Source organism: Aptenodytes forsteri, unplaced genomic scaffold, assembly GCF_000699145.1.
Source record: "Aptenodytes forsteri isolate BGI_AS27 unplaced genomic scaffold, ASM69914v1 Scaffold404, whole genome shotgun sequence".
NCBI classification, from domain to species: Eukaryota; Metazoa; Chordata; class Aves; order Sphenisciformes; family Spheniscidae; genus Aptenodytes; species Aptenodytes forsteri.
The window spans coordinates 1,126,199-1,147,184 of NW_008795629.1; the positions used below are offsets into that span (position 1 = coordinate 1,126,199).

The following is a 20,986-nucleotide window of genomic DNA, read 5'->3' on the forward strand; positions in this document are numbered from 1 at the left end:
TGAGGAAAAATGTCTTTACTGAAAGAGTGGTGAAACATTGGAACAGGCTGCCCAGGGAAGTGGTGGAGTCCCCATCCCTGGAGGTATTTAAAAGACGTGTAGATGAGGTGCTTAGGGACATGGTTTAGTGGGCATGGTGGTGGTTGGGTCGAGGTTGGACTCGATCTTAGAGGTCTTTTCCAACCTTAATGATTCTATGATTCTTTGAATGTGAAAACCTATTAGTAGTTCAGCAGAATTTGGTTAGAGCCTTTTGACTGTACTGAAGTTAATTTTGCTGGTACGGTAATCTTTTCATGTGCAACCAACTTGAGTTTTGTTTGTATTTCCTTGGGCTTTTACAAAGAATAAAAAAAAATATGCTTCTCGGTGTTTTTTTCCAACCCAGTTTTGAGTTCTAAGAGGCAGTACTTCCTCAGCAGCTTTATGATTCAGATGACGAGGGCTGTGTTCTTGACCATTTGTTCCTCGATGACTTTCTTGATTCATATTTTGCTTTTTTCTTCTTTCAACAGAAAAGGCTTTAATAGTTAAGGTTTTTGCAGATTCATGATTCAGCTACCTCACAAGTATGATTTTACATTACTTAACAACTCCATTAGCTACTTGGGAACTGAGAAGGATATTCCTTTACTCAACTTCCTATGCTTACAGAGTAGGTTAGATTACAGATAGTTATGGGCTTGTTTGTTTTACATTCACTGCAAACTGATAATTTAGATAGCTTATAATTTTGAGTGCCAGTTTGTTCTGTTAATGCTATTTTCTCTTCCTATTGCTACTATCTACTGTCCTCCGTGTGCCTCTATCAGACGGGGCCTTCCGAAATGTGAATACGTATTTATTAATCATTTTTCTTCTTGGTTTAGTTTGTGTGTGCAGGGAGACACCTCACCTTCAGTACGCTTTTCTAAACTGTATCTATGTCACATCAATAAAAGGGCCACACACTGCAGACTACTGCTGTGATCTTTTAGTCAGAGGCATCATTATTACACCCAGGACTCATAAATGAGCCAATTATGTCACTGTACTAATCTTTTGTCTTCTGCTTAAACTGTTAATTCACGCTTTTGTCTGTCTTGAGTTATTACAGCTCCTTTCTAGCAACATTGCTAAGTTATGAATGCTTTTGACAAGGACAAGATTTACCAGTACTTAGAATAAACACAATATAAAGCAACTAGTACAGGCATTAACACTGTTCAGGAAAATGACAAGCAAGTGGGATATAAGTAACTGTAGGAGGAAGGTACAGGAGGGAAATTCAGACCTGAAAACATACATTCCAAACCCTCTGAAATCTCTATCTGCCAGTGGTATTCCTATCACAAAACACACACTGCCAAACACAAATTTTGGCCTCCACATAACTACACTTACCACCTTAATGTTTCAAACAGAACCAACCCATTTTTAGGAACATTTAGAGCACTAAAATCTTAAGTATAGCCACTGCATTAAGAAGTGTTTTTATGAGAAGTGCAACAGAAGTGGCACATTAAATATTAAAGCATCAGACTGCACAGTTGAAGAAATAGATTGTTCTCTGAACACTGAACCTCAAACAACTGCTTTGCACTGTCACACACTGGTACTCACACAGAACCTTCCACCTGCAATCTACAACATTTTTTTTTTCCATGAAACAGCTATTTAAGGACTTCAAATAATCATTAGGACAGCTGACGAACTCAAGCACCATCATAGAGGTCAAATAGGTTTTATTAAACAGTAGAAACAGACCTAAAATCTACATACATAAAACATTATCTAAAGTTATAACTGAAAGCAAGTGTAGGCTTACATATGTTGGAGTCTCCAAAGAATCTGTATTCACCAGCACTGGAGGGGGATTTGCCTTTAACAAAAGAATAAAGAAAAATTAGACAGCATAAGAGAAAGTAATACTAATGATAATTATACATTTAATTTGCTGTGTTTCTCGAAGTTCTGTTAAAAGGTAGCCTCAGCTTGAGAATCTCAAAAATTCACCTTCTGAAACACTTGTTTCTACCCCAAACAAAGTGCTTTCATGCCACAAAACCACACTCTTCCAAAAACTCTGAGCTCGTATTGTATATACAAGTTCTGTCATTTATTATCTTTTTTCAAAAGAAAAACTGAGTCATGCTATCATTTGACATGATGTCAGTTACCCCAGTACTTGCGATATGACATTCAGAAGTTGCTTTCCCAGCCAATATTTTAAAACCAAATTTTTTGGTGGATTTGATTCCTCTTTCTCCCTACCAGGAACACTCCCCACCACAACCACCCCACCCACCCCCCACCCTTCAACCTGCAAAATGGAAACTTACAGAAATGGAAGTTTCTGCATGGAAGGATCAACAAAACTGAAAGCAAATCCACAGCAGACATTCATCTACCACACAGCAGCACATGCTTCCATCAGAAAATTGTTATGGATTCACAAGCCATAAGCAGTCAGAGATTATTGCTATAGAAATATGAAATAGTATAGCATTCTTGCTAGCCAGGAACTGGTAGAATAAGCTCACACTTTTACTTCCTGATGTTACTGAGAATCTTTCTGTGAAAAATGCGGTTTCAACTGAAAGAAAATCCATACAGACTGGTGACATTCATCTGAAATACTTCCAAATAAATACATTTCCTGTATTTGCATCAATTATCTGCCTTTAAATAGGTAGCATCTAGCCTGCACTAAGAACAAAACAAAACGTGTGCAGATATATTCCAGACTCCAAATACTGTTGCTCTATTAAGTTCAACGAGACCTACAAACTCAGTGGCACAAAACAAAGTTAATCTCCTTACTGCTTTAATGAAGCTGAGATTTTTTTATACGTATAAAAATCCATTATCTTTAAAGTTAAGACATTCTTTATATTTTTTTTTTTTTTTAAATCTCGTGTGTGTGTGTGTGTAAATAAATTTAGGGACAGTTTAACAGGCTGCAATAGAAGCTAGTATTAAACTCATTCAAAGATAAGCTTAAGACCTACCAAAACATGACAATTACATTAACCTATTCATATTCTGCATTTTAGTTTCATTACCATGACAACAACATACTTCTGAAGAATTCATGATTTTTAAAAGCCCCCAAAAGCCAGGAAGTAAGCAATGACTCAGAAGTTCCTTACAAAAGACTGAGATGAATAATCTACCATCACTAGACAGGAGTCATCAATCTGCTGAGGTTGCTGTGTCAGAAATTAGGCCCGTATCATTTAGTAAGTACTAAAATCAGGTGGTATATATGCAAGTTAACAGAGTAGACTATTAAAAAAAGGAAACAAAAAGGATGACACTTATGACTGTCAAGATGCCAAACACCTTTCTCACCCAGCAATTCTCAGTAGAAGCATGGGCACACTTTACGCAGTACAGAAATCAATTACTAGTTACTAGTATCATGATAAAAATCTCTGTCAAAACAATGCTATCCCTCACAACCATTTTCTGCCATTAATTTACATTCCGATTTCTGCTTCTTATTCAAGGTCTAGTAAAATAAGATTAAATTAAAAATAAGATCCTGTACTAAAAATACCAGTCAATTAAATTATGCATCACCATCCCTGTAAGAGCTTTACAATTAACACGGTTTTAAGAAAAACAAAACAACACACTGTATTAAAAAGAACCTGACTGAGTATGAGGCATTAGGAGTCTAATCTCCACTGGATCTACAAGAGAACAGCATACATACATTTATTTTATATTTGTGTATCAACTATGAAAAGATTTTTACTTTATAATTAGAAAACAAAACAAGGATTAATTTTTAAATTTCAGTCACATTCTTTACATTTCCCTCAATTTTGGAATTTATTTTTATTTAATATTAGGATTCAGTAATATCCAAGTATATTCAACAAAAGCAGTATCAGTGAAAGCTGGTTTCCCATGAATCTTTTTCTTGAGGTTGACAGGTGGTGTTCTTTTAATGTCTTAAAACAGAAGAGCAAGACTAGCTAAAAGCAAATTGCTATTAGTAGGTGAGGTTTCTACGTGAACAGTATGTTTGAGACACAAACTAGCCAACAGATGCAAAACACCTTCAGTAAGTTAAGTGATTGTTCCTAACACTCCTTCTGCATTTATCTGAATTCTCCATCAAGAAGCAATAATTTACCATCATTTCCAAGCAGGAAGGAGAAGAGCTTTGTGCCAGGCATTCCAAAGGTATGCCTGGACACTACAAAGACACAAGGCACATCTAACTCAACACATCAAATGTTTTTTGAAGGAAGACCTGGTATTTCAGTCTGTTATGCAAGAGTTCTCCAAATTACCTAACACTTTCAAGCTTCTGTGCCAGGGCTTGTTCAAATATTTAAAAGCCATTTGACAAGTTTGTTTACAAGCAGACTAAGGGCTTGCCTGCGGGGTAAAGCAACTAACAAAACAGAGATGTATCTATCACGCAAAAATGCATCTGCCAAATCCAAAGTTGATTATAAATTTCTGTGGTATTTTCTAATTGCTTAGAATCACGTATGATGCAGAATTATATAGATAACTCCTGCAGACATTTATATGCACTCAGAAGACAGAGGCATAGACCACTCAATTCTTACTCTTCTGCTTGTAATCCAGCATCATCAATGGACATTAACACTGTCACAGCAATGGCAGTCAAAGAAAATATAAATACATATAGCACTAATTATTTTACTTTAAATTAAGTTTAGCCTACTGGCAATTCGCTGAAAGTAAATGCTACTGCTAACGCAGTTATCTTTATCCACCAAGGCTGACAGCAGAAGTCCACTGGTCGCACTAGTCTGCTCCTGACATGGGCAGAATCCCTTTATAAGAAGGAAATAGTTCTGAAACGAATCAAATCTCTGGTCTGCCTGTTGGGAAAGGTATGGGTGACAGATTCGTGTAAACATACATCCACTAGAAATTGCGCTACAAAACAGCCAACTAAAAACTGTTGATAGTTATTGGATTATGTAAAATTTAACAATGTAGCAGAGATAGAAAAAGATTACCACCTGTTGCAAGTTTAGCCCCATAGCTTGAAAACAGACCTTAAGAAAAAAAAGAAAGAAAACTGACATATACTACAAAAATATCCCGGTACTATTCTGGATAGCTTAATTCCCCTTTAAAGTTAATAAATATCTGTCACCAAACAATTCTAAGAAGTGACCCATCTTTTCAGAAGGCATGCATGCATCGTTTGAGATTTTTGCACTGAAAGTTACAGTAAAGTTACAAAAAATAAAAGCAGAATGCCATTCAATATGCAAAAATATAACTGCTACCTATCCTAAATTATTCCATAGCTTGCCATGCTGTGATCACATATTCCAAGTTATATACAAGATATTAATGTTAACTCATGTTTACTGCTTTCACTTGTCTTGACAGGGTTTATTTTTTTTGTGTGTTGACATTATGTGACCTAAAGGATGAAGGTCCAGAAGGGAAGCACATTCTATGAGTCAAATATGTTAGGAATAGAGGGGTAAAAAACCCCCCCAAAACCCAAACCCTTTTGTATTCTAAATGCCCCCAAGCACACTAATACAAACAAATGGCTGGAGAACAGAAGAAATGTCATGCAAGTGCAATTGATGAAAGACATATATTAAGCATTTGTATATAAGATGAGACAACAATTTTCTATAAATAAATCAATCAATCAATAACAACTTTAGTAAGGCTGAAATGGCTCTAAAATTATTATGTGAGAACACAAAATATCCTATTGCTTCTTTCCATTCTTTTGAGGGTTTTTTCTTTAGCTATTTCACAACTTACTAATATGACTAATACATATACTTCCATGTGAAAATATAGACATTTTAAATGGACTAAAAGCTGCTATAAAACAAACAAAAGTTAGGATGAAACTTCAGTGTATTACTAATTCAGCTCTTTCACAGTTCATCTCAAACCTGTTTGTAAGAGTACCAAAATGTGAATTTAAACAAAACAATGAAATAAATTGAATAAATAAAAGTTGAACAAATTTAACAAAAAAAAAGAATAAAAACCTGTGGTATGGTGGATGGGATGACAGTGGTCTCAGCAGGGACTGATGGGACAGGGATCACAGGGACAATGGGAGAAGAGGAAGGAACAGCTTCTGTGGGCTAAAAATCACCAACAAAACGTCAAAAATAATGAAAACTAGAAAAACATTTTAAAACAAACAAGATTCAAATTTAACAGCTTAAAAAAATAATTCTTAATAGCATATGGATTTGGAGACTATAACCACAGCTGAAGACAAACAACCACCTTTAACCACACACTGTGCATGGCAGCGCATGCCCAGCAACGTGCTAGTGTCAGAGAACCCAAAGCCGTAAGACATACCCACGCTGCTTACTGCCACCAAGTTACTCACCTTGTAGCAGCGTAGTAAGACTTTGGGGTCCAACAGAAAACCTGTTCATGTCAGTGGACAGACTCAGGCTTTTTGTGGGCTGGTTTCACAACAGAAGCCCTTCACCATTATACAACAGTGTGCAACAGCAGGGAAACAGTGGCTAAAGTTGACAGCACTGAACAAAGTTAATATTCCTTTTTGATAAAGGAATTTTGGTCTTAGGAATTTTCATTAAAATATTAACCAGGAGAGCTACTGACACTTAAGCTGCAAGGGAACAAGATTACAAATAGCATTTTGAGCAAAATTGACTCAAATCATTTTGAGATGTTAACATACTGGTTGTCAGCAACATAAACTACTGGCAACTATCATCAAAATTACAAGCTGAACAGCAGATCAAAGCTCTTGCAACTTAGTTGTTCCAAGACATTCTTGGATCTTTAAATATAATGAAGCATAATGACAAATGAAAATACTAAATCCTGAAAATGAGCCAAAACCCCAGAACATAGAAGTATTAAACGTATTTTAAAAGTTTGAGATATTTTAAAACACAAAGCAACATACACCAATAGCATACACCAAATTAAATGGTCAAAGCAAATATTAAAGCAACCTGAAACAGCCCAAGAGTAGCAACCCTTAAGTGTACATATCGTATTTCTACAGGTCTTTTTCAGCTCAAAGTCAATTTATCTAAAATGAACAGCTGGTGAAAAATGCTGCAGTTATTGAAAGATGTGAGAACAAGAAACATTTGATATCTTCAAAGATTATTACTATTGTCTTTTAAACATCCTTACATCTGTGGACAACAGCACAATCTTTCAAGTGTTAAAAAAGGCGGGGGGGGGGGGAATCTGGTCTAAAACAATGATAATACCATTTTGCAAAGGATGCAGAAAATGCTCAATGCAACAAACCTGCAGTTACTGGAAGAACGATGCAACCTTTAGAGGACAGATCAAATTAAATAGCTTGAGCAATCACTCAGCCCTACATATGCAAAAAAGTAAGCCACCCCTTCAAGTCTGCCTTGTTCCAAAGTAAGTAGCTTCCCATGTATGCACGCAGTAAAAAAATCCTGTTAACCAAAATTTCAGATATTCACATATTACACGTCAAAATATAACACAACATTAAGGCTGACAAACTAACCGTTAGCAGGTCAGAAAAATTCCAGCTTTACAGTTATAACTCCTGCAATAAGATAAGGTTAAAAACAAATTGAAGTTATTCTTAGACACTGATCACACTCCCCTGCCCTTTGACTTAGCAAAGTAACTGACACAGTCGTAGCTGATTTCCTTATGGACCAAACAACCTGCACCTCTCCCTCTGCACCCAACGGCAGCTTTATTTTCCCAATTCCTTCTTTTTCTCAGTTCTTAACTCCCTTCTCTCTCTGGGCTTCTCATTCCTAAACACTTCAAGAACCCTCCCAACTAGTTCCAATTTTTATCCTTATTGTTTTAAAACTGACATTGTTCCAAGTCCTTTAATTCTTTCAGGTTCCAGTCTCATAAGCTATTAGTACTGTCATTGTATTTTCCCTTTGTGCTGATGGTTTAGTATCCACTGACTCTTAAAAGCATGCTCCCCCAAGCGTCCTGGCAATGTTCCTATTGAGTCTCCTCCACTACCATGTGCGTGAGGAAAGAGGTGACGACACTGGCAACCACTTTCAAAGGATGTGCAAATCCAAATAAAGGTAAGACTGTCTTCACTTAAACGTTTCATGGAATACAGTGAATTGATGTAGGCACTATGGCTACCACAAGGAAGGACAACACAAGAAATTAAAAGATTACTAACCATCAAAGCAAGAAGACCTGGAACACCGTTATAATAGCAGAATGCTGATTTGATTTTAGTATGGCACATAATCAGTCTGAAAATTATTATATGGTACAGGTATCTGTGAGAGCAGCTGAATAGGCTCCAGTAGCTCAGGGTATTGCTTTCAATGCTCTGCTTCCCAGGAATTTTCAAGAAACATTTGTAATTTTTAGGAATTCTCCAAATTAATATGCTAAAGTATTCTGAAAAACAAAAGCTTATCCTCAAAATAACTTTAAATAAATATGTCTCTGATTACAACATTTAATAATTCTGGTTTAAATAGACACAAACTTACTTAAACTACAAAGAAAGCAACGGGCCAATTAAAAACCTTGTTTTGAATATATATAAACTGTAGCATGCAAGTACGATAGACTATTGTATATAGGAATGCTTGACTTGGGCAATAACTCACTTTAACAGAGCCTGTCAGCTTAAATGAATGTGTTAACACCTACAATGAAAAGCCACTCTGTTACAACAGTACAATAAATCTCAAGTAATTCTTTTTTAAAGTGTAAGGATGGACTTTAGAATATTTATAAACAAAAATAATCATTCAATTTTAAGTGGTATGTTTAAAAACGCTAAGATAGTAACACCTTTAAGTGTTGTTAATGAATTAATGAATTAAAAGGAGAGCCTCCAAACCTAACACTAAATCCAGATGATGTGAAAAGGAGGAACACACCCATTTTCTCATGTTTAACCAACACACACCACAACTCCTTCTGTGAGGAAATACCAACTAACCTGAAATTATCAAAGCACCATACACATCCCAAAGCACATCAACTAAACCAGCAAATTCCATAACGCTGATATTTGTCAAGTACTAAAAGACATATTTGGGAGAACAAATCAAGCAAACCAGACTTTCCTCACTTTCAAGAAGTTACTATTAAAAACCCACACTGTATACAGTGCAACAATCTTAATGGGAAAACACTGAGCAGAAGTATTTCTTTGCCAGCCCAATTTCAATTATTACTACTTTGATTTCTAGTGATAAAATACAAAAGAAAATTAACATTGTCTCTAGAAATAGCAGGGATAAAACTACAGAAAGAAAAAAGTGTGTCATACTTTCTACGGTTTGCACCAAAAATGCGCATCTATAGATACCTAGTGCAATACATACCTTTTCTAAAGAACAATTAGAACATGAGCCATCAGACACCCAACCACTAGCAGCTTTTACTTTTGCTGTGCTTTTTGTAGGACTCTTTTTTACACTGTCACGTAGGTTTATAAATTTTCCTCTGTGTTTGGAAGACGCCGGCAACGTGGATGAACTAAAAGATGTACGAATGCTTAGTGCTCGCTGCTGATGCCGGTAAGGCTGCTTTGGCTGCATATGAAGATTTTGACGTATTTCCATTCTCGGGCTCCTTGTTAAATCAGTGAGCTTGAGCATTCCCATTTCACCGTCATCTGTAGCACCACAGTATTTGTAGTCGTAACAGTGAGTAGTCATGAAACTAGCAACACAAACAGTCCTTTTTGCAAAAAAATGGAGGGAAAATAAACCAAAATGTTGCTTCCTGAGAAAGTTCAAAATATGATTGTTTTCTAGATTATGGTCATAGGAAGAAACGCTACATGCTGTTTTAGCGAGTACTGCATGTTGTGTACTCTCTCACTCTATTTAAAGAGCACCATTGAACCACCACAAGACAGTCAATTTGCTGGGCATAAATAATCAATGCAATGCACAAATTATTGAATAGATGGCAAAAGTCATCTGACTTTTTTATTAAAAAGAAGCTATGAAAGGTTATAGTTGCTTTCTTTCTTCCATAAGCTCCTACTATGCTTAAACTTTGTTATATTTTACCACCTCAAAACTTCTCCGAGGTTTACATGTAGAAAATTTTAAAATATAGCAATTCCTCTACTTTTCTGAACACTTTATGGGGGCTGAAAACTAATGACTTTAAAGAAGCTTATGATGAAAAGTATATGAACTGCGAATGGGCAGATACATCGTACAAGTTTTCAACATTAAACTTCCAAAGAAAACAAATTCGTTCAGACCATAACAGTAACAAAAATTACTTTGTTTTAATAATGGTAAGACTTGCATTTCCATGAAATACAGCAGCACTGAGAGACAACAATTTTAAGGTGCACACTGTTTAAATTAAAAGCTAAAAAAAAAGTATATGAACTGCGAATGGGCAGATACATCGTACAAGTTTTCAACATTAAACTTCCAAAGAAAACAAATTCGTTCAGACCATAACAGTAACAAAAATTACTTTGTTTTAATAATGGTAAGACTTGCATTTCCATGAAATACAGCAGCACTGAGAGACAACAATTTTAAGAGGTGCACACTTTAAATTAAAAGCTAAAAAAAAATTAAGACATCTAAACAAACCTGAGTTCTTTATTATTTTATTAATTCAGTTTTTAATGCCACAGATGCATGATCTCTATATCACATTTCTATCCCAATTTTCAAAACAAAAGAGCTCCAAAACAATTCCTACCCTCCCCCCCCCAAATGCACACAATGAGGAGATAGTTTGATTTAATCATGCTGTTGAATATTTAACTTTACCAACCAATCATTCTAAAAAGAGGTAAGGATCAAAAGTTGATTTCCCAGAGTCTACATGAAAATTGACAGCTAAATAGAGACACCTATATTCCTAGCCTCACAGAAGGAAGCAGGCTCAAGGCAGTGGTCGTGCAGTCTTCTCGACAGCAGACACACAACCAGCATAGTTCTGGACCAGCCATAGCACACACCATCTGCCTCTTGCCCCACGGGTCTGTTCTAGGAATATGCTGTGAATCTGAATATCTGGCACTGGGTATGATGAGAATGGAGGACACCAGCCCACAGGAAACAAAGCTTGATTAGGTCAGCTGTACTGTATTTGGATAAAATGGAGACATTTCATCAGTTCATAGCATTAAAACATGCTTATTCTCCCTCTCACTGTATACTTTCCTACAGCAAATCTGAATATTTAAATAATATGAGTCAGCATAATTTTACACACAGAATAAAAAACTAGAAATACAGACCTAAGTACAAACATTTCCAGTTATTTATAGCATGGATATTAAGAGATAAATAGGAACTGACAGATGCTCCTCTAATCACCAAGAGCTGCCATGTCTCATCTTCCACCCAGAATGGATGTAATCAAGAGCTGCATAACATATCATTAATGCAATATTCATAAATGCAGAGACAGAAGGGTTTCTGGCCAGTGGCAGGAAGCTGGAAATGCGTTGGTCATACATTCACAGATTTGCGCATGTTTATGGTAGGTATGTCTTTTGCCTTTGAAGTATCAGGGAGCTGGAGGACTGTGTCCCACTAATACACATGGGCAGATTGCACCTAGGTTGTTCTGCTCTAGACAACCCAAGAATCTCTAGATTTTGTTACTGAAGGGCAAAGGCAGAGAGGAAGATAAGCATGTTGTTAATGTGCATATAGGTAAACAGTTCAAAACCAGCACATCACAACTAACTTTCTCTCCTTTGAGAAATTTCCACAGGCGCATTAATACTAAGCAACTCTGAGGCACATTCCCCAGCCTGCAGGAATTACGCGGACAGAGGCTGTGTCTTGTGTCAAAGCCTCTATCAGCCCTCTTTGGCAGCAGTGTGCCAAATGGCTGCTTTGGTAGACCACAAACAAACATTTTTTTCCAGAGATGTTATCAAGATTGCTTGAGGTTTAGCAGGCTGCATTCATACCACCCATTTTACTTGCATATCAGTACACTCTATTTTCTACCCAGCATGACATTGACTAATTACTAAAATGTAGGAAGAAAGAAGCAAGGGGTTTGGGGTATAAGGCTTTTCTCTTGCATACATAATAAATCCCAAAATATGTGATGTTTCAGATTCAAAAGGAACATCTTATTCCTGGAGGCATCAACTTTGTTGAAAACACGTAGTCCAAGTAGCCTCTTGATTAAAAAGAAAATTAGCTTTGAAGCGCGCTAAGTGAGACGGTGAGGGCAAGGATAGAAGATGCTGGATACCGTATTCTTGGAAACCCAGTTCTCCAGCTTCCTATCTTCTCCTCCAAACAAGAAAGAGGAAGACAAAAGACAAAAGATGAGACAAAGGAATTCACATCTCTCCAGCGTGCTTTCAGGCATGCTGACTTCAGTAGCAAAAGAATGAAGAAGATGTACCAGATAACTGGTAACAGCACAAGGTTTTTTCTGGAAGTCCTCATGCCTTTGGTCCCTGAGATGATATCAATAATTAAAAGCAAAACAAAAACCTGAAGGCACTTGTAGTTCCAAGAGCAACAGTCCAAGCACCAAAACACAGCCAAGGAACAGGAGATACAGGCAGAACACCTAACTCGTCCAGGGCTGCACGGTGTGCCAGGGCAACCTGCAGCAAAAAAGCTTAGGCTGCACTGAAATTTAGTGTTATGCAAGTATGGAAAGTGAATATAGCATCTTGGTCAAAAAAACGTGGGAAGAAGAGGAAAGGAATATATAATCAAAGTGTAGTAAGGCTTATCTAGAACAATTGTGGTATAAACAAAATGAAAACAGACAACAGCAAAAAAAGAGGGGAAAAAAAAGGAAAAAAGAAAGCAGAAAAGGCAAGAAGAATGATATTTAAAGAGATTAATCAGATATTTGAGAGTCATGGGGATCATTATGCCCAATTGCATTCACACATGCGAGGTAAGGCAGAGCCTGCCTTGCAGTTGCACTGATAGGAAACAAAAAAAATCTCTGACGAAGCAGTGGGACATATGCATAATTCAAAGCAAGAAAAAGCAGTTATGTAACTAATGGCAGACTGTCTTTTGACTGCAGAAAGCCTGAACCAGCAAGTGTTCTCTGCAGACTGTATTAATTACTGGCATGAACTGCTCCACTCTAATATCAAGCGCTAAGTGATTTTTCATAACCAGAGGGGGTTCAGGATCAGGTTGTGCTTTCATATTGCATACAAACTCTGAACAATTTGTTACTAACACAAAGCTGAATCATCAATATTTCATTCTTTTAAATTACTACATTGAATGTACAGTGCACACTTCTTTGCAGCAATCTGTTAAAGTGCCAGTAATCTTTTACAAGTAGTACTTCTTCATGAATCATTTTCTTTCCACATTCTGTAACACCCACTCAATAGCTGGACAACAATACCCATGGAAAGGGAAAATAGTAATAATATTTGACCAGCAATGTCTACTCCAAAGGTCTTTTTTAAAGCTTTAATAACCAACTTCCATTACTGCCAAAAGCAATTCTAATAGCTGGGAGAATCCTCCAAAAATAATTTTGTACTTCACCCCTTCCATTGCCTTCAAGCAGATACCACAAAATCAGCAACTTCTGTTAATATGACTTGACTGATGAAAACAAGCCCATATTCATTACTTCTTCTTGGAAGTAGGAAATAAAATATCTTCCAAAGCGAACAAAACTTTAAAAGTGGCAGGAAGAAACAATTTTGGTTCAATACCCAGTGACAAAGCTGAAGAGAAATGGAATATTTTCTTTCCAGAGATGTATAATTTAAGGTCTGGCAATGTAGTTTTGTATCTTTTCTCTGAACTACATCCTAGAATGCCACAGGACATTTCATTAGTGAAGCCTGCTATTTTAAGAACTTTGCATCCACCTTCCTCAAAATCACAGAAGTCAGTACTCATCTAAACATACCTTCAGGGATTTATAGGCTGTTTGGTGGGGTCTAACGGTGGTAAGAATAAAGCACAACTGCCGTCCATCCTCATTCATAACCCGTGTTAGGTGTATGCTGCCCAGAGCATCTAAGTCCGAGCACACAGCTAGCATTAACACGGACGCACCGTCTCTGCCATATTCCTCCCTAAGTCAGTGACATCCTCTGGCCGGGCACGTCCTTAGTACCACAATGTCAGTGACTTGAGCTATTGAGCAATAAATTTAAGACACGCATATTTTTCCTGAGTGTGTTTCTCCAGGACTTGAAACAAAATGTAGCATCAAGGTTATTTGGAAATAAAACATACAAGTATTTCCCTACTGCCAAAACAAAGTTTCACAGAAATCAAATAAAAAATTACAAGTTTCACAAGAGCTGAAAAAGTGTAGAACTATCTGAACATAAGCAATCATTTAAGTATTGACTTGAAATTCCAAACAATGTTTATATATCAAAACAGCATATAACACAATCAGACATGCTAATATGCTGCATGTATCTGAATTTTGAGAACTCCAAAGACACAAGACCCAATTCTACCCAGGCATGAGTACTGCCATTGCTGATAGGCTAGTCTAGAGGGTAAAACACACCAAATACAGAGCATGGGAAGCAGAACCACCAAAAAAAGAGAATACCATTAATACAAGTATGACTTAAGATTTTCCTTCTCTACAGATTTGTGATTTCTTTCATGTGAGAAAGGTTCTCTCTTATCAACAGAGCATTACTTTGCTTTAAAAATGCGCTTCCCACCCGATGAACTCAACTCACCTGTCCACCTTGCTCAGCGTGTTAGTACAGTAACTCTCCAGTTTTTATACAGAAACCATATCTATTTCATACATGGTGGCTAAAAAACAAATTATTTAAAATACACACATTTTTTCAGCTTTCTAACCACTCATGCTTATAAACTTGTGACTACATTTGTACCATGTGTACTTCATGGGGGTGGGGGTGTTGTTCAGATTCTCCTATCCGAGTCAGCATACTCCATACTGTTTTTCAACAGTAAATTGATTTACCACAAACAAAACCTTAAGAGAGACTGGCTAGGGTAAATGATAAGCTTAATTATGATGGCCTCAACCCATGGGTGGTTACAATTAAGCCTGCCTATCATTCTGCACTGATATAAAAGGACGAAGAACTCCTGGTTTCAGATTTGGGTTTCTGACCCTCCTACTCCTTCAAGGGCTCTCCCTGTTCCTTGCCATGATGGAGCAAAGATCGATTCCCATGGTCTCATGGATGAAGGAATACTAGATCTCTACCTGGATGCTATCCAGGTCTCTCCAAGGCGAGTTTGGACAGAAAGCACAGAAACAAAGAAGCTGAGCCTGAAGCCTGTCAGGGTATGTTTACATGAAGATGGGTAGGTCAGTACATAATGGTTTTACTAAGAGATTTTGAGGACAGACAAGCCATCTTGGAGCTGTAACATCAGTTCAGGTAAGTACTGTAACAAAGATATGAAAGTTTTTCTGGATCCTAGAAAGTAAAAGGTTTACCCACCCAGCCCTTGTAGATTAAAAGGACTAGTCTGAATGCCTGTGACTTTACTTTAGATCTCACTTTTTTCAGAGTAAACCATGGCTCTTAAAAATCATATTTATGTGAGCACTCTATTTTAAAGACACACAGCTAGCATGCTAGATATGACTAAACTCTAGGGGTTATCTGGTTGGTTCTTTTGTTGGTTTGTGGGTTGTTTTTTTTTAACTCAGTCAACAAATTGATTCTCTAACCTAGTTTCCTCCTCAAACCCCACAGCATTTTGCAATGAACTCAAATGAACTTAAAACTCTGAACTTAAAACATAAATAAATAGCTTTGGGGGGGGGGGGAAATCAGTGACAGCAGAATATCAGTAAAATCACAGATGGTGACGATGACCCAAACTGATTTAAAGACAAATAAGCAGTTTATTTACTGTCAATTCTTTATTGCAATCTTCACCTACAAAAACATCCCAGTGAGGAACAATTTGCACCATGATTACGCAAGCAGAAGTAAAGCAGCAAAGGCAGTGACAGAAAGACTCTTACTTGCTGAGGCCTAGTAAGCAATTTTTTAGTGCAGAAAATAATTTAAAAAAAAGAATGCTATAACCATAAGCAGTAATACAGGACAAGACAGACTGTCCAGCAGTTTGTGGGATGAAGTTCTACTCTGCAGAACTATTCGTATGAGATAAATGGACACCCACAAAGCAGAAATGGGGAACCCGGAACTACAAAACTATCACCAGCGCGCTCACACAGCATCCAGTGGTTGGTTGATGAGTAAAACTTTCAGTTGCATCTGGTACTCAGAAACATTTACTTAGCTCAAACTAATTTGTCCTGCCAAATCTCTCAGGGACTGCTTAAATGGTTGAATCCCAGTCATATTCCAAAGCCATAATATACAAAATGTTGACAAAGTTAATATTGGTTTTAATAAAGGTAATTTGTGACTTTCATTTTTCAAATACTAAACGAATGTCTAGCACTGAACCCTGTGCAGCGGGTTAGTCATCTGTATTCACCAAACAACCCAGCACTCTAAGCTCAAAACAGAACTGCAAGGCTCCTCATTTAGGTTCATAAGTGCTATTGAGAATGAGTGTAATGCATTTAATTTGCAACTTAAAGCAAGGCCTAGAAAGCTCCATTTAAATTAACATCAGCCTTAAGAATAGCAGCTTTCATTACAATGCTGAAGAGTCCATAAAGAAGCCCAAGCAGGGTTTCAGCATCAGAAAGAGACCAGGCAAAGAGAAAATGTGTTCTAAGACTTTATTATAGAAAAATAATAGCAGCAGTAGGGTGTCAATATTTTAGCTTTTGAAATTCACAGTAGAAGGGGTATGCTGTGGTAGGAAACTGAGATGTGATAGACTCTGTTCACTCCTGAGAACACTATTAAATCAAAACACAACAATAAAGGTTGGGTACTGTTTACAGGCTTTAATAGATATGACACTACTTATAAGGTCTCAGAACACATAATTTTTGAAATTCAGTAGAAGGGGTATGCTGTGGTAGGAAACTGAGATGTGATAGACTCTGTTCACTCCTGAGAACACTATTAAATCAAAACACAACAATAAAGGTTGGGTACTGTTTACAGGCTTTAATAGATATGACACTACTTATAAGGTCTCAGAACACATAATTTCCAATCATTCCGAAATTATTCAGGGAATAATTAAACCCTCCTAGACAGCATGATTATTTTGTTCTTTATAATTCATTCAAATAGCAAAGATGACCTGTATCAATCTAGCTCTGATACTAGGACGTGATCTCTCTCAATACTAGAAAAGCATCAGTTAACTCTCAAAACTACCCCACTACTCTTCTCCAAAAGTTTTTTTGTTGGGGATTTTTTTTTTTTAATTGAGTAAATCTATAAGAAACATTATTCATAAAATATGAAAATGATGCATGTGAACCTCATCTTATCTAAAGCACGATCCGTTTTTCCTTTAGGATAAGAAACATTCAGGTTCACTTACAGCACCCCACTGCCCTTGAAGTACTTAAGGGTACAGTCTTAAAACAGGGAGTACTGAAGTGATCTGAAGGAAGTCAGTGAATCCAAGCCAGAGCTTTCCATTTTAAGACAAGTATTTATTATTTTAGTGACAATTGTATTATTCTGTGAGCAATCTATTATCTGTCCAAAAATCTCTTTATAAAAATAAACAAATTTGCCCTAAAACACTGAGCATGAGCAGAAGGTCATTTACCTCGCATGAATGAACAGCAAACAGAAAACCACACAAGAAAAGTCATGTATAACAACTCATTAATTAAAATCCATTAGCTTTTTCAAGACATAAATGTCAGAAAATTTTGGAAAATTAATGACTTGATTTACGCATAAAGTGGCTTTATACCGAAGCCACTCCTTACTTCATTTACGAAAGGCTTCATACACATAAGTGGCATTAGCATTTTATCTTTACACATGCTGAGTTCTTCCCAAACATACACTATTACTTTCACTACAGTTCTGATAGCTTTATATTGCTATCCAGGTGCTTTGCTTTTTCATCGCTCAGAACTAAGGCTAAAATCTTTACCATGCAATTACTAGCTAGGTACCTCACCTGATTTTATTCATCCTTACACTGTGGAAACACTGGAAGCTCCTCAGACTTGCTTCCATGACAGCATGCAGTTATCATACAATCTCAAAATAAGTACCATTATACAACACATCCAGGCTCTAGAATGAGTCATAGGAGCCCTGCAACATTTCAGCAAAATAGGCACCTTTTCTGTACTGTCAAATACTCATTGTCTTCAGTAGATTAAAATACTATAAAAGTTTTAACAGGTTTAATGCCTAGCATTACTTGAGCAAACTTTCACTCCACAGGTAAATAAAGACTGATTTTTTTTCTTACAATGCTGTTTGCTAAAAATTTCTAAAGATTCTAGCACTTTTCAGTATAACTTAGGAAAGAAGATAGCCTTATGCAACCTTGCGATGGGGAAAAAAACCACCCACACATTTATGTATAATTTTAAGTTTACAGTGTTGACTAAAAACAATGTGTTTTTAAAAACAAGGTTTACAGATAAACTGACTTTTGGTCCATAATTATTCATAGGCATTTTATCTGGATTTTGGGTTAATTGCACCATAGAATCACAAGTCAGATTTGACCAATGTATGATCAATGCTGGACAAACACAACTATGGTGCACCCATACCTAGCTAGTGCAGAAGCTGCTTAAGCTCTGAAGCAGAGAGGGAAACCTGAGCCAGTCATTCTGTGTTCCACACAAAACCAGTCTGTCTGTCTCACGAACTCGAACTAGGCCAAGCCAGCTACAAGTGGAACTAAAAATCGTGTACCCAAACTGAGTGCAGAAGTAATTTAAACAGTTCCCTGCGGTTTCCATGAGGACTCACCTGTTCAGGACAAAGACACAGGAGCCAGAGGATGAGGTTCAGCCCTGACATCAGGTGGTAAACCTCCTCTGGGAAGAGGACACTGCAGTGACAACCACATGGCTCTGCAGAAGTCAGGCCTAACGTGCAAGACTTCCTATTCTGTATCAGTGCCAGGGCAGACCTGGGATCACACAAAACCAGTATTTTGTGTTGGTAACACACTTACCAAAACTTCTATCAGTCAGGTGTTGGTGGCACATCCTTGCCTTGTTTACTCTGGCTAAAATAAATATAAACTATACTGACCTGAAAAAAGTGGGCATCAATAAATATTACGAGTAGCTTACGTTTCTCAGAATACTTTAAAATACATGAAGCAATGTAAGCTTTTCTTGAGTTATGACTTTAATCCATTAATTTTTTTGGTCTAATCTTGACAGGATACCAGTTTACACAATCATTTCTGCCAATTTTCATTCAGTTCAGATAATTAAAATGCCTAATCTACAATAAAATGTTTTAAGTCTTTTGTATACAAATATTTGAAATTCTTCATTACAAAAAAATCTCTAAAAAGGGCTAAGACAAGGGTTCTGAATTCTGAATTTACAATTCAGGAAAAGCAAAACAGGATTCATCAGACCCTCAAGATTACGAACTATTTAAAGAAAATTCTGCAGTTTCATTTTATAATTCCAACAACACTCCACAACACAATTCTACTGAAGATTCAAGCCCTTAAACACTGAGAAGCAAACAGACACCAGTAGAAATCTATGGATATTAAAGAGTTTAAAGGAAAAAAAGAAGGGAGGTCATGGCCTGCATTTATTTGCCTCCCTACCACAATTACTCAAAAAAGACTTCCTTCATTCTTACATCCTCAGAACGACAAGGTACCGAGCTAAATGTACCTATAGCCACACTTTTTCTAACAGTGGTCAGGCCATGGGTGAAGTTCTGGGTTTCAGGCTGACTTTGACATGTGAGGTCCAGAAGTTTCCACTTCTCGGGCCAGTGCCCAAGCTGCTCCCTGCACAGACTGCTCCAACAGCCCTGGCCTAATCCCCGTCTGCCTTCATGAGGAAATGAACTAAAACCAAATAGGGCCAACAACAGAACAGAAAAGACGAATCTGACTCTTCAGTCCAATAGAAGGGTATTTCCTTAAAAACAACCTGAATTTTGTTTCCAACGCTGTTTTGCATTAAGAATCTTGGAAGAAAATGCACAAGAACAGGTGCCATAACCCTGACTCTCCTCCCCTCACTAGGCTACAAACAAGCAGAAGCTGCTCCTTCACTGTTGAATCCTTGCCACTACAAGGCGGCTGGCCAAATCCATGAAAACTCATGGATTCAGGGTTATTAAACACACAAGTCATCTCCAGCTCTTGGAATCCCTAAACTGGAACAGGCAGAAAGCTCTGAAAGTCCTCAGAGGAAGCATCATACCTATTTGTCCTGGGTTTATACTCTTCCTAACCCTCCGCTCTGGCTACTGCTGGAAGCAGGGCACCAGCTCGACAGACATGCCTGTATTTTTCTTTTCCAGCAAGCAAAAATGTAAGTAGAAAATTATATTTTACAGTATGTTCTACTTCATCTGATTATGGTTGCTGAAGTTGAAGGACACAAATTGATAAAACTTGAGCAGTCCAACATAGGTAAAAATGAGCAGGTAAAGAAACGGGTGAAACAAACGAAAAATTAACACTGAAAACTATGAAAGAAGAAAGTGGACTCATGGATATGTAAAAACAAATTATTAAGCGGTAATGCTATAAACAGATAACTACTTAATTGTTTTAAGTTTCAAGAACCAGGGGAAAAAAAAAAATGTGTCTTTTATGCTGGTTACTGAGGCTTAAACCCAAATTAGCAGCTGTCAAATGAATTTTCCAAGTCCTGCATTACAAGAAAGTATGTGAAAGTAGTAACGTATGGTATAAAAATTAACATCAGACAAAAAGCAAACTGCCAGCACTCCTGCCATTTCCCCATTACATTAGAACACAAGAAGATTCTCTGATTCTGTAAGATGCACAGCAATATTATCTACTGTCCTTAGAAGGCATAGCAAGACACAACGAGAATGTTTCTAATTTAGACATGCCAAAGACAACAGTAGGGAAGTCATCTGTTACTTGTTTCCTTTATCATATTCTCTGAAACTATTAATCTAACCACTAGTCCTTCCCAGATACAT

At 37.0% G+C, this 20,986-nt stretch overlaps 1 protein-coding gene across 1 annotated transcript in view; it reads right to left on the bottom strand.

Moving 5' to 3' along the window:
• DLG1 (discs large MAGUK scaffold protein 1) overlaps window positions 1-20,986 on the bottom strand; it is a 177,892-nt gene that overhangs the window by 69,299 nt on the left and 87,607 nt on the right. Inside the window, exons 5-6 of the mRNA XM_009282414.1 lie at window positions 6,003-6,101; window positions 1,808-1,861 (exon numbers count right to left, since the gene is read on the bottom strand). Coding sequence (XP_009280689.1) covers window positions 1,808-1,861; window positions 6,003-6,101 — 153 coding nt within the window. The remainder of the gene's footprint in view (window positions 1-1,807; window positions 1,862-6,002; window positions 6,102-20,986) is intronic.